Genomic DNA, 14,033 nt, shown 5'->3' with positions numbered 1-14,033 from the left:
ATAATACAATAAATGTTTTAGGGGGGCGGGAACCATATGATAAAATGAATCACTATTGAGGTAAAATTGTGTTTCCAGAGAAGCAATAGCTTTTAATTATTTTGAGACTACAATATCAGCTCAAATTGGTTATTCCCTTTATTTCACTTAATAACAGCCAGACTGCTCTGGGATTAAGAATGCCTGGAGATACTTGTCCCATGTTGCATGTCTATACTGGTATTTCTTATTCAAATTCCCTACCACCACTGTAGATAATCTCATGTGCATTGGTTGATAGTTGTAATGGAAGAATAGCTAAAGAACTCTTAAATCTCAACGTACATGTTTTGCATATAACTTACATAATTTGCATCACAGATGGGCTGCATGTAATAAGCAATTCTGACCAAGTGGCATTATCAAGGAGAAACTCATGGGTTCTGCTTTCACATTCAGTAAAAATGCTGAACACAAATTTGATTCTAGCCCGTGTGTGTGTGTGCGCGTGCGTGCGTGCACACACATGCATGCCATCAGGGCACAATTGACTATATGGCAACCCCAGCCAGCGGTTCCCCTCCAGGGAATCTAACCCCTGTCAGAATCTTTACACAAGTCTGGACTTCTTTTTGACAACCAACTCCAATCCAGACTTACAGTTTTATAGATTTTCCTGCAACATTAGAATAACTGTTTAACCATACCAGAATTTAAGGGTGCAGGCCCAAAGTTTCTCTCCAAAGTTTCTCTTGACCAATCAAAAGTCTGAATAACAGAGATTAAGGAACCAGCATTGATCCATCACGGAAATTTACAGCTTGGCTAAATGGCAATTGAAATTAGGATTCATAGCTGACTTGAGGGCAGTCTCCACAACCACATGAGCTAACCAAAGGTTTTCACGGCAAGAGACTAACAGAGGTGGTTTTCCATTGCCTGCCTCTGCAACCCTGGTCTTTGATAGAGGTGTCCCAACCAATTACTAACGTGTTTAGCTTCTGAGATGTTGATGAAATCAGGTTCATCTGGGCTATCCAGGTCAGCTCATAGGTCACCATATACTTGTGTGTCCCTTTCCTGGAGATGTAATTTTAAGATATAATTGTCCCCATTCCCACAGATAACCCTGTGTTATTCTAAGGGCACATTTTTCTCCACATCAGGCACATAATAGTGGGGGGGAGAGCAACTCACTCTAACCGTCTTCCCTGTAAGTCAGAAGACTAGTACATTGAATTCTGTTTATACTTTTAAAATGTATATGCTCTTAATGGTCCTTCTAGTGCTATCCCCTTAATACTGCTCCACTGCCCTTTGCACACATTCACTGCCTCTGAATCTGTGGCCAGTAATTGAATGATATAACTTCCAAGCATAAATGTCAGGAGACACCAGTTGGATGGTAAAGGACATAATGTCATTCTCCATTGAACTCCAACTTCCTTCTTCTTTGTAGTTTTAACCTAAACAAATCCAAGTATCCTTCCAGTCATGGCTACCCTGACTGGCAAATAAAACTAGTCAGCAGAAGGAATTGCTGGTATTCATTTGTAATTATCACTTGCTTGTGCCTGTTTAATGGCTTTAAATCATCCGGTAATTACATACTCAGTTCTGTTGCTACATGAATCTAAGAGAATAATTGAAAGAAAGACTATGCAATATGAGGGCTTTACCTTATCCAATTAATAACAACAACAACAATGTTCTATTTATATACTGCCCTTCAGGACAACGCCCACTCAGAGTGGTTTACAAAGTATGTTATTATTGTCCCCACAACAAACACCCTGTGAAGTGGGTGGGACTGAGAGAGCTCCTAGAAGCTGTGACTGACCCAAGGTCACCCAGCTGGATTCAAGTGGAGGATGGGGAATCAAACCCGGTTCTTCAGATTAGAGTCCCACGTTCTTAACCACTACACTAGTTAAGAGTCTTCTTGATATCTTCAAAATGTATAAAAAGCTCTATTAATCACAGAGCCAGAAGGCACAGATACAGTGCAAACTAAGTATTGTATGCAATAATCTCAGAGTTTACAGCATAGATTTGCTGGTCTGGTTTTGCCTCAAGAGAGGACAGGTTATCCTATATTCTGCAGCACAGTGCTGATGGACAGAGAAAGGGAGGAGGGCATGGCAAGAAAAGACACAACACGATTGATTGGTGTAAAAAGAGGCCACAACTTTATTAAATTACAGCTAAAGGAGCATTGGTGATGCATGGGGTCGGATCCCAAGCACCTGCCAGCCAATGCCCCCATGCCCCCTTAGACTGCTGCTTAGGGGGGGAAACCATGGAGTGACATCAAATGGGATATCACGTGGGTGTACACCCCTGTGTGAATCCTCTACCACCTGGCAGCCCCCGAGCTGGGCATGTGCCACCATGACTGACTCCAAATATTCCTTACGGGAATCCGCTTAATGAGGAGATTGGGCACACAGACCCTATCTTTCCCCAAAAAGATGGGACGTAAAGGAATATACAAAGAAACCACAACCCAGCCTGCATAAGCCAAACCAAACAAAAATGTAGGAAGAGCCGGGTGGGATTATGCTGGCAGAGTGCAAAGTGAGGAGAGGTGGGGCCAGCTGCCTTTTAAGAATCCAGCGGCCGGACCTGAGGGAAAACTGCCCTGCCCAGCCTGCAAACCCCCGCCCAGCCCTGATTGGCTGGCTGAGGAGTTTGAACCGATTGGGCCATGGGCCCCAACCAGGAGGCTCCTGGGAGGGCCAGAACATGGCGGCCGCCATGCCTTGTGCCCTCCACTGCCCCACGGACCAAAGGAGCTATTGACAGCAAAGGGTGTTTTTCAGTCTTAAAAGAACATATTTTACGTGGAACACATCGGATGCTTAATGATTCCCCGGTAGCAATCCCACAGCAACAGGCAGAATACCAAATAGGGTCAAATACCACTTCATGTCAGTGACATCAAGTTGTGCCATTAACCTGTGTTTCCCAAGATTTCTTCCAAGACATCCCTTCAGTAGAATTTTGCCTTTGGTACCACGCCAGCCCTGCCCACACCTCTTACTTGTGTATACTGCACAATTCTCAGAAACTCCTGAAGATGGCATGTTAACTCACGTGAAAAGATTCAGCGAGTCATTGATGGATCCTGGTTGACAAAAAAAAATGTTTTCTACTTCCACAAAGTTGATATTAATGCTCTCCTACACTAATGTAGAAGTCAGTTAGAAATGTTTAAAAGGCCCCATATTATCTGTTAGCTTTGACAGTCTGGAATTTAAAATATACTCTAAAATCAAATAACTTGAATCGGTTCTTGTGTAATCTGTATTGTTCCTCAATCTAGATTTTCTTTGCCACTCATTGCATGTACAATTATAAACACCGTACACTGCCTTCTGCTATGTTTAGCAATTTTGGATCTACTGGGGGTCTGAAGTTTGGGAAGGCCTCTGCAATAAAAGGAATAGGCTTTCCTATGTGTTGATTTATCTGGAAGCTTACACAATAATAAAAAGTTTAATAGGAAACTATATATTACTAAGTAAGATTTATTAAAGTCATTGTGAAATGTCATTAATATGCACATATACTGAATATTTTATGGACAATCACATTATTTGTATCAAACTAGCCACATGCATACATGAATATTTCCTTTGAATATGTGATTGCTACAGCCTGTTGTGTAGTATGGTCTGGTTGCAGTGACACAGCTGTCCAAAATGAGGCTAAAGAGAAGATTCAGGTTTTGAGAAACTTTTTAAATATTTTGTTTTATTCATTTTATGATTGTTATTTATATTGTAAGCTTCCTTGAGTTCCTGCAGTGTAGAAAGGCAACTAATAAATGTTTTAAACAAATAAAAAAATTAACTGGCAGCATTTAGTGAAGCTCTCATTGAAGTGCACTGCAGCACATTTGGATAGTTCATGAAATTTTACCCACAAGGATATTATAATTGAAGGAAGTTGCAGCGGTGTCACAGATTCAGGGAAACTAATAGTTTTTGTCATTGTGGTTTAAAACAGTGGAAGGTTTCCTGATCTCTTTGTGTATGGGGGGGGAGGGTTTAATTAAGTGGCTTTTTTATGTCGGATGCATAAGGTTAATGTCCTGTTGGTCCCAAGGATCAGACCTGCAAAGTGGGTAACACAGCCATTTTGCTTGGGTTTAAATTGTTTATGGAACAGTAATGCAGTATTCCCTAGTAATGTTTTAAACTGTCTGAGCAAAAAACATTTACAGCGTAGAATTGCAAAGATAAAACATTATCAGTCCAACTTTTCTGGGAACAGAAAGGACTGGTTACATAGAATAATATTTATGAAAACTAAGAGCTGGGCAGTTGGTGTATGAGCATGTGTTAATGCATGTTGGCGTGGATTGCTTTCCTGGATAGCCAGTCCTGGTTTTCTTTCTTTATTTGTACTAACTTTGCCTCCAGGTGTGCATCTTCTTCATTGTTATAAATGATATAAACTTTGTCTTCGATTTTTTTCCTATTATATATTGTGTTTTTGCAGCAGGGTATCCCATGCTTCTGAGCCTGGGCTTTCCCACACCAACCAAATCCCGACCCAAGGCATAAGCCAAGGGGGTTCTCACCACCCCCAGACAGGGAATCGGGATCACAGGTCAGTTTCAACTGCCTTTCCTTTGGGGCAGCCACTTTTTCCCATTAAAAATTCGTTCCCAGTAGTTTCACTGTGGCAATATGCCTTTGATCGCTTAGAAGATTTTCTGTGGATGGCAGCGCTAGCGAAGCCCTCTTCCTTGCTGGCCTAATGTGTAAATTTTCACTCTTAAGCCTGGAATTCCTGCATTGTTGCATGTTATGCTGCAAGCCAAACCAGGCCATCAGTTTTGTTTCAGACATAGGCTTAAGCAAAGTTTTTCCATTTTGATGTAATGGGTTATCATATATCAATGATGACTGATGCACAGTTACCCACAGAGTCTACATTCTTCTGATTCAACACTGCAACCTGGCACAAGGTTAAAGTACAATAGCAGGTTGTTTGAAAGAAATAGAAGTAAAATTGTCTGTAATTGGTACTAAGAAGCTTCAAAATTCTTGGTCCAACAGTTGCATGCTTTGTTACCATGTTAACTTTCTCTTTTCTCATTTATAAAATCCAGATCAGGAGTGCTTCATGGTTACCAAATGAGCCTTTCCAATAAAAAGTGTAGGTTAAAGGTTTAGGCATTTTTTTCTTGCACAAGCTCATTAAAATTTGCAGGATACGAATGAGCGTGCAGTGTTCTGCCGTCAACCCCCATTGCTTTGCTAGCAATTTTGCCTTGCGGCTATGCTTTTAACTTTTACTTTTTAATCAGGAACTGACATGGAAAACATCAAGCACTCCTAGTTTTTCTTGTTCTTAAGTAAGTAGACTAATTTATAAACAATTTTGGCTTATAGAACATTAGAACTATCCCTGCATGATGGAGGTTGGGAGATGCAGGGGATAAATTTTATTACACACTTAGACAACATTATGCAAACAGGTTTCCATAACAATATTTAATAAGCCAACCAGATTTGTTTTTGTTAATACTAAGGATATAAACTCTATTCATCACAAGCAAAAAAAGAAAACCAAAAAACTTATGCATTTCATTCCCAAACCCTGTCACTGCCATTAGAAAAGGCAAGAAGGGAGTAGGGATGTATGAGATATTTAGAAACGGAGACGGAAGGTGGTAGGGGAGGAGTTGCTAAACCATTCTGTCTCCTCCCTGTTCTTTGGAAACAGCAGAGATCAACAGACAGTGCCTTGACCTTTTCTCTACAACACCAAAGAAATATAAATGACTTTAAAAATAAAATAAACCCCAGGGTCTCCAGAGTGTCTCAATGGACAAATCAGATCATATGCTGCAATTTGCAGCAGGAAAGAGACCGTTCAGAAAGACAGGGTTACTGGGTATGACTCAGCCTCCAGATACATTTAAAAGTAGTTTATAAAAGATGTGTGTGTTGCCATTGTGTTCTTGCATGACATGGGCTTTTAAATATTACCATGATACTGTATATTAATGTGTTACCATTGTGTAGTAGAGCTTGTGTTAAACCACCCTAAGCAGGGGCTCGTGTTGGTTACAAGAAGAAAAGTTACAGTACAAATAAGTAAAACAATGACAATTAGGTCCACCCTAAACATTTCAGTCCTAATGCCATATATTGTTTATATTTATAATCACCCAGTGTCCACGTGATGTCCTTTGTGTGGAGCAGGATGGGCATAAAGACCACCCTTGAAGTCTGCCGAGTGAAAGATACTCAGTAGACTTTAAGAGGAAGGCAATGGCAAACCACCTCTGTTAGTCTCTTGCCATAAAAACTCCCACCAGGGGTCGCCATAAGTCAGCTGTGACTTCAGGACACGTCTGTGTGGTGCAGGAGAGTGCCCTGAAGTCATAGCTGACTTATGGCGATCCCTGGTGGGAGTTTTTATGGCAAGAGACTAACAGAGGTGGTTTGCCATTGCCTTCCTCTGCAACCTTGGTCTTCATTGGCAGTCTCCCATCCAATTACTAACCAAGGCCGACTCTGCTTAGCTTCTGAGACTCAAAACACACGAGACAAAATACCTAGATTCAACTCGTGTTCTCTTACCTAAAGGTTAGCCGGGAAGTGTAGGCGTCCTTGCAGCTTAAAGTTGAGCATTTACAGTGCAGGCGTCCTTGCAGCTTAAAGGTTTAGCATTTACAGAGCAGCGAGGAGGGAAGTGCAGGCGTGGGGCACCTTTCCTCCCATTCTCAAGGTGCATCACGGCATTTTCCCTTCCCCTCACCCGGCCTGGCCCTGCAGAGCGACGCCTGGCTGCACCGGGAGACTGCTCTGTAAATGCTAAACTTTAAGCTGCAAGGACACCTGCACTTCTCCCTGCTGCTCTGTAAATGCTAAACTTTAAGCTGCAAGGACGCCTACACTTCCCGACAAACCATTAGGTAAGAGAACACGAGTTGAATCTAGGTATTTCATCTCGTATGTTTCGACTGTGAGATCTGACGAGATCATACTCACCTGAACTATTCAGGTTGGGGCATAGTATATCTATACTGGGTCCTAATTTAGAAAACCCAGTTTGATAATGTGGTAATATAGTAAAACAGTGGTATTTGTCAGTTTAGCCAGAGAGAAAACAATTGGAATACACCATCTTAGAGGCATGTATTCTGGTTTAATCAATTTGTCAGTATAGCTGAAAGGATTTCAGGATTCCTTATTCTATTTATAAGATATGAAAAAAGGTTTGTGAATGGGTAAAAATTTGCTAATCACTTTGTCATCTGAACATCAAACTATGCCACAATCTCTTCCATTAATTCAGAGGCCAAGCTACAAGTGATGAATTATACTTGAATGGCAAGTGAACAGACTCGCGTGTATTCCTCCCTGATCTGCAGAGAGACAGAGGAAATCTTGTGTTGCGAGCTACTGCACACAAACCGCTTGCCGCGTGGGAATAACAGCCATGAGTTAAATGTAGAAGAGGAGAATGATGTGAGCCACTTTGGGTGGGGAGAAAGGCAGGGTATAAACAAGTTAAATAAATAAATAAAACAGAGAGCAGTGTCTGTGCGGTAACCCTAAAAGGTGGGCCAACCCTAAGCATTTGCATTGGACCACAAGTCAAGATTCCCTAGCTGGTTCTGGAGATCATTTATTTGAAATCATAGAGGAGGCCAAAAGTGTCCCCTTCCCCTGTTTCAAAATGGAGACCATCTACCCACTAATTTCCCTCCGATCATTTTCCACATATCCTGAACAATGTGTCTGTTTTGCTGTGTAACTAGCACAAGGCAGATAACATGCCTATATTTCATTAACTCTCTGTAGGGTTGAATATGTAGCACTGAGATAGAATTACTTGCCCAAAGCCATTCTAAGGATTTTATCCAGGATTTTATGTTTCTGAATCATCCCTCAGAGAAGACCCACCATTTCTCTTACTGCTTTGGACATTAAATTGCCCAAGCGGAGATGCTTGTAATTTCCTTTCTTTCTATTCTCTCCCAGCATTATGTAATGTTGAAAATCTGTTTGTATCTCAAGTGAGCTCTGCTCTGGAGATTTAAGAGATCTGTAATTCTCAGGGCTACTAGCCCCTGAATTATGTGCATGTGTTTTCTTTTAAGGAGAATAAAGTGAAAATAACAGCCTGATTAATTTTGAACCCTGTGGCTCAGATTTTCTGATGCTGTGTGTGCATTGCCAACATTTTGTGCAACATTCACACTGATTTAACATAATCCCTTGTGTTTGGGAGCTGGAAAACATCTTTGCTGAGCTTGTGCTGTATGTTCTCAGATATTTCTCTATTCTTCTGTTTCTTTATTCCTCCCATTGCTTTTTGCAGGTATTTAAACCCATGGTTCAAAAGAGAATATAATGTAGCTAAGTGGGTAGAAGATGTGAATAAAAACACTGAAGGACCCTACTTTAGGTATTTTTGTAAATTTTCTGTCATCTTCAAGAGCTTTTCCAGCATATTTCAAATATGATGGGACCTCGTATCTTGTATCTTCCAATACAAGTGATTTTCGTAGGTGCCAAAGGCCCTTGTGCATTTGCTGCCTTCTGGTGTCTTTTTTTGGGCTTCATTGTGCAATTACTGTTCTTTTCTGAATGTTTCAATGAAGCCGTTGAAGAGGATGTTCATAGTGCATGCATTTCCCATCACCATTTCTAGCTTTCAGTAGCTGTTTTTTTATTTGACACCAAGTAGTATATTATGGGCATGATCTATGTCTAGCACTAATCAAGTAGCATTCAATCTAAATAGTTAGAATTTAGTGTATCAGTAGCACCTTATGCATCATAATACATTTCTCTTCAGATAAAAGTGTTTAGAGCTTGAGAGAGCAACGCAGAGAGAGAATGTACCTAGCATATCCACTGGAGGTCAGTGTAGCAATATGCTGGGAAGAATGAATTTCTCTTTATGGTTAGAAGATGAACATATATATTGCAAGGAGGCAAACTGCATTCACTTGTATTTGATCGGGATGTTGATTAAAGCAATGAGATCAAAATGAGAATGACCCCAAAAAAGAAAAGCAACATCCAGGTCCAATAGCATCTTGAAGACCAAATAGATTACCCAAGGACTATACAAGCTTTTGAGAGCGAAAGCTCCCTTTGTAGCAAATGATATGAATTAACACAATCCACTTGCAAAAGAAACACGATCCAATGTTGTGTCAGACAGTACTAAAAGACAAAGAAGTAGTTGTATTAGCACATAGCAAAATCTAAAATCGAAAGCTATGGTGATACCTTTTATTAAGACCAACCAAAATAACACAACACAATCTGCAAGCTTTCTGGTTCTCCAGTGCCCTTCATAAGGCACTGTTAAAAAACAAGGGGAGGATAATAAATAAATGAACCTCATACCTTCCATCCTTAAAATAGATGCTACAGTGGATTATGGTTTGCTGATCAGTACTTTCCTAATATGATTGCTTGTCTCATCTCTTTTTGAAAACTTGCACATAGGAGTTGGAATCACCCAGGTTTGGTGGTGGTTATTATATAGAGTCTTTGAGAATGTGAAAAAACAAGGATGTATATCCCTTCATTAGAGCGCATCTTCCTAATTAGACTTTCCTCCTACTAAGATGGAAGCGCATAGACCCAGGTAGAGGCCTTTTTTTCATGTCAGATGAAATCACAAAACTGCAGCACTAGAGAAAATTCCCACTTCATTCTTCATTTATATGTTGCGTTGGCTCTTGTCTTTTTTTCTTTACTGCCACTTCCCATTAGGTTAACCTACAAAGACATATTTGTTTCATGACAAGCAAAATGCATTTGTGATGGGGTGTAAGAAGGAGAAAGGAGATTCAGTATATTACAGTAATGTCATTTATGGAAGAATTCACAATTACAATGAAATGTAGGTAGTCTGAAAACCTGTGGGGCAAAACCACATGAACAGACTTGCTTAAACTTCCCTTCTATTAAGAATGTTGGGAATTTTAAATTTCTGAGGTTGGAGATACAGTTTCCATCTTTAAAATATGAATCTTCTCGAATTCTCAGGGAAACACAAATCAAGATGCACAGCAGGAAATCTATATACTTTTCCAATAGGAAGTTAAGACCTTTTCAGAATAGTTATTTTTAAATTTAACATAAGATTGTAAAAGCTAAAATTAGCAAAAAGCTGGTTCAGGTGGGAAATAATAATGTAAGGGCATGATATAGTGGGAACTGTTGTATCTTAGATAGAATTAGAGAAATGAGTTAGCTGCTAGAAATTTCTTAGAAATAGCAAGGTAGAAATGGGTTTCAGAGCTACATATAGCTTATAAGGGGGCCCTTTCTAGATAGGGAAGCAGGTTGATAAGGTGGGTGTGTTTGGAATTTTGTCTGTGCGTGGATTATTTGGGTTTCAATCAGGGAAAAGTCCTGCAAGGAATTTTGGTTTTGCTTCTTTTTGTGTTTAGTTGAATGCCAAATACTGGAAGCAAAGGCCTCCACATACATGTAGCAGTGAGATTTTGTAGAGAAGCAAACTACCTTTGTGTGTGACTTCTTTACCATTTCTCAAACACTGGGTAACTATGCAAATCATTTTAGAGCATACATTTAGTATTGATCAAGATTTAGTGTCTTGAGAAGCTGCAGAATAAGACAGTAATCAGTAAAATAAATTTCAAGGAAGACAAATAGGAAATGGATAGGGTGGCAAGGTAATTAAATTGTCAAACAGATTGCAAACTAAGGCTGCAAATCCAAATGTGCATAACTTGGAAGCAGGTATCATTGAAACAGGTGGAGCGTTTCAGATAAATCATGTTTATGATAGGAATTTAAGTATGAACCCTGAAAGTCAAATCCTGCCCTTTAGAAGCTTCCTCTGAAAGTTATTGTGCTGTATTTAGTGATTCCCTTCTTCTAAGTACTTTTACCCAATTAGAGGAAGAAGACTTGCCCCCATGTCCCCTTATTTTAGCGCCCCCCCCCATGTTAAAAACTTAGATATTCTAGCCTTATCTCCTTTCTTCTGTATTTGTTTTCCACTTGAAAGGAAATGATTTTGCAAGGGAGCAGCCAAAAGTGTGATTTCCCCCCATTCACTGTCTGACATGTGCTACATTTCATTTTACCACCTCACTCTCCTTCGTGTGTAGACGAGACTTGACTCTAGATCATTTACAAACAAGTCAGATGGCACTAATTCCAGTATGAATCCTTTGGGGGGGGGGGGTCTCAGTGGTTCTTTCTTTTGCAAGAGCTGTCCATTTACTCCTGTCTTCTGACTTCTTTTCTTTAACTATTTAACTGATTCATAACAGAATCCCCAATAAGAAATGGCATCTCATTATCTGAATATGGGAATGTTTGCTACTTTCTCATACACACATACATATTCTGAAAATTGCATAGTACTGATTTCGAAAGAAATATAAAAAAGTTTAACTTTTGAATGGAAATTATTTCAATCTTGGTTTGGATAGAATTTGTGCTCTGCTGAATTATTTTAGAGCAAGTATTTCTGCAAGGTATGACAGTTTTGAACGTTTTGCTGGAGAACTCTACATAGTTAATCAAGAGTGTCAGTTCCTTTTCCTCAGTCAGTTGGGTATAGGTAGCTGCCTTTGTACTGGTGTACATAGAAATACATATACTTTCTGAAATTGTGCTCTTCATGTAAAATTCTGCTACTCAGTATGTACTTTGTGTGAACATAGAATTAGGAGATGAGTGAGAAGTCCAGTAGCGTATTGATTGTTGCTAGGTAAGTGTGCAGCAGCTGCTGAGATCGGGTGTTTTAAGGTTCCCGATTCCATGTTCATCTGTGGCCATGCCACTGCTACTCTGAGAAACTTCTGCTTTCACTTGAATGCTTACTTTACCCACAAATAACTCCAGATAGGTGAGCACCCGTCTACTTAACCATATGGGTAGAAGATACCGACATTTTCTGGGTGTGGTGGAAACTACACTGCCTTGCATTAAATTATAACAAGAATCTTGGATGGATGGAGAAGAGGGATAAACCTGGAATACAGGGAGGCGTCTGCCACATCTGTAGGAATTTGGGGTTAAACCTGTCTTTATTGTGGGTTCAGCAATGCTAGTGAACAGGGTAGTTTGTAAGGAAGATCTGTGATATGTAGAAGAGCAGGGTGGGGTGGAGAGTTGCTAGCATTTCATTGGAATACTAAAATGGCTGGAGATCCACTGCTATTACAGCTTTCATATTTTCTTGCATAGATATAGGCCTTCCTAGGTCTGTTTGATTCTGAAAGAATCTAGAACCTCAAAATAGTTCCTGTCCTTGTGTGTAAAATTCCAGTCAATAAAGTGCAAAAGCCTTATTGACCTGAAAAAAGAATGCCTTCCATGTGATGCAGACATTGACTTGCTGCTGCTTCCCCTTACTCACCCTGTACAGAAATGCTGATTGCTTTTATTAATCAGTCCATTTTTGTCTATCTCCCCATCAGACTCTTTCTTTGGCTGGAACAAATATGCACTGCATGTCTAATAATTTGGGTGTTTGTAGCACTTTGTATTTGCCTTTGTTTCTTCATAATTAACAGTTTTGGCCTCTGAACTGCATGCCCTTGTGAAACCTAGTCCACCCTTTATTCGTTGTGATAAATGTATCTGCTATGTTTAAGGTATGAGCTAGTGATAACTTCTGTTGATGCAGTTGCACATGTATCAGTGGGACTTGCCTCAATGTAAGTGGTTGTTGCAAGTGACCTTTCAGTATGCAATAGCTTTTAAAAAATACTCCTCTTTGCTGTCAATCTATCAACCAGTACAGAAATATGTGAATAAAGTTAAGGTATTAATTCATCTCACATACACACCATCTTAGACGAATAGTAGTACTTGACATATTTATTAGACTTCAGAGTATTTTTGTGGATTTCATTTACATGATCTCACTGATCCTTGAAACAAACATGTAAAATATTTTCCCCGTAGAGAACTGAGACCAAGACAAAAACTACATGTAATTTATCACACAAAAGCAGCTGCAGGGGGACCCGATATATATTGTTCTAGGGAAGGGGAAGGGGAGACAACTCTTTGCCCTTTATAAACCAGTATGTTACAAAGATGGGCACTATGGTCAAGTGCAACTGCAGCTTTACGCCCCTCCCCCCTATGCTGAGTCCCTGATCCAAACTAAGCAGCTCAGTGACTATTTTGGAGGCTAATAGTACAACTCTAACCACAGTTACTCCAGTCTAAGCCCGTTGATTTCAAGACTGGAGTAACTCTTCTTAGGATTGCACTGAAAATTACACGTCAGGGGATCCAGTCATGAATCCACAACATCTCATGTAGTTTGACCTTTAGAGGGAGAGGCTTGCCTAAAGCCAACTTACTGGTTAATGGCTGCACTGGCATTCATAAGAGTCTCTTAGCCGTTATGTTACCCAGGCTGCGGTTCACAGCTCATCATAAATCATGTGGTCTTTTGTATACATTGATTGTATAATTTGTTGCGCAGTAAGAAAGATAAGAAGAAAATGTGTTGAATGTTACTTACCGTGCCATCCTAAGTAGAGTTATACCCTTCTGAGTCCATTGAGGTTGATAAGCTTAGAAAAGTGTAACTACTTAGGATAGCACAGTTAGTTGCTTCAAAGAATCTCCTGCACAACCCCAGTTGCTATGAATGGGAACTGCATTTGTGAAAGAGAGCATCCGGGAGACTTGTGCCAGCAGATTACAAAAGACCGTGGAAAGCCTTTGGCTTCCCTTCCAGCTATATAAAGCTGAATGAAATTCTGAACAAAGCTTCAAAGTGTAGTTGCTATTACTGTAGAAAGGCTGGTTATCCCAAGCTGTTCTGTTTATTTTATCTGTTTCAATACTCCAGGACTCTTTCTCCTGCAAAGTCCCCATCATCATCTACTGGCTCCATTGCCTCCAGCAGAAAATACCCATACCCCATGCCTCCACTTCCTGATGAGGAGAAAAAAGCCAACAGAGCAAGTGCCAGGGTAAGTTCCATCTCTGTGTTTTGGTGGCTGCTACAAACCTGGGTGCAAGCATCACAAAAGGTACAGGCATGGATCTTTTTAAAAT

General features: G+C 40.1%; 1 protein-coding gene across 1 annotated transcript in view; it reads left to right on the top strand.

The window, feature by feature from the left end:
- Positions 1–14,033, top strand: part of ADAM22 (ADAM metallopeptidase domain 22) — a 160,044-nt gene that overhangs the window by 134,569 nt on the left and 11,442 nt on the right. Inside the window, exon 28 of the mRNA XM_054991318.1 lies at positions 13,825–13,948. Coding sequence (XP_054847293.1) covers positions 13,825–13,948 — 124 coding nt within the window. The remainder of the gene's footprint in view (positions 1–13,824; positions 13,949–14,033) is intronic.

The sequence above is a fragment of the Eublepharis macularius genome, chromosome 11 (genome assembly GCF_028583425.1).
Source record: "Eublepharis macularius isolate TG4126 chromosome 11, MPM_Emac_v1.0, whole genome shotgun sequence".
NCBI lineage: Eukaryota > Metazoa > Chordata > Lepidosauria > Squamata > Eublepharidae > Eublepharis > Eublepharis macularius.
This window is presented reverse-complemented; position numbering and strand designations above follow the sequence as displayed.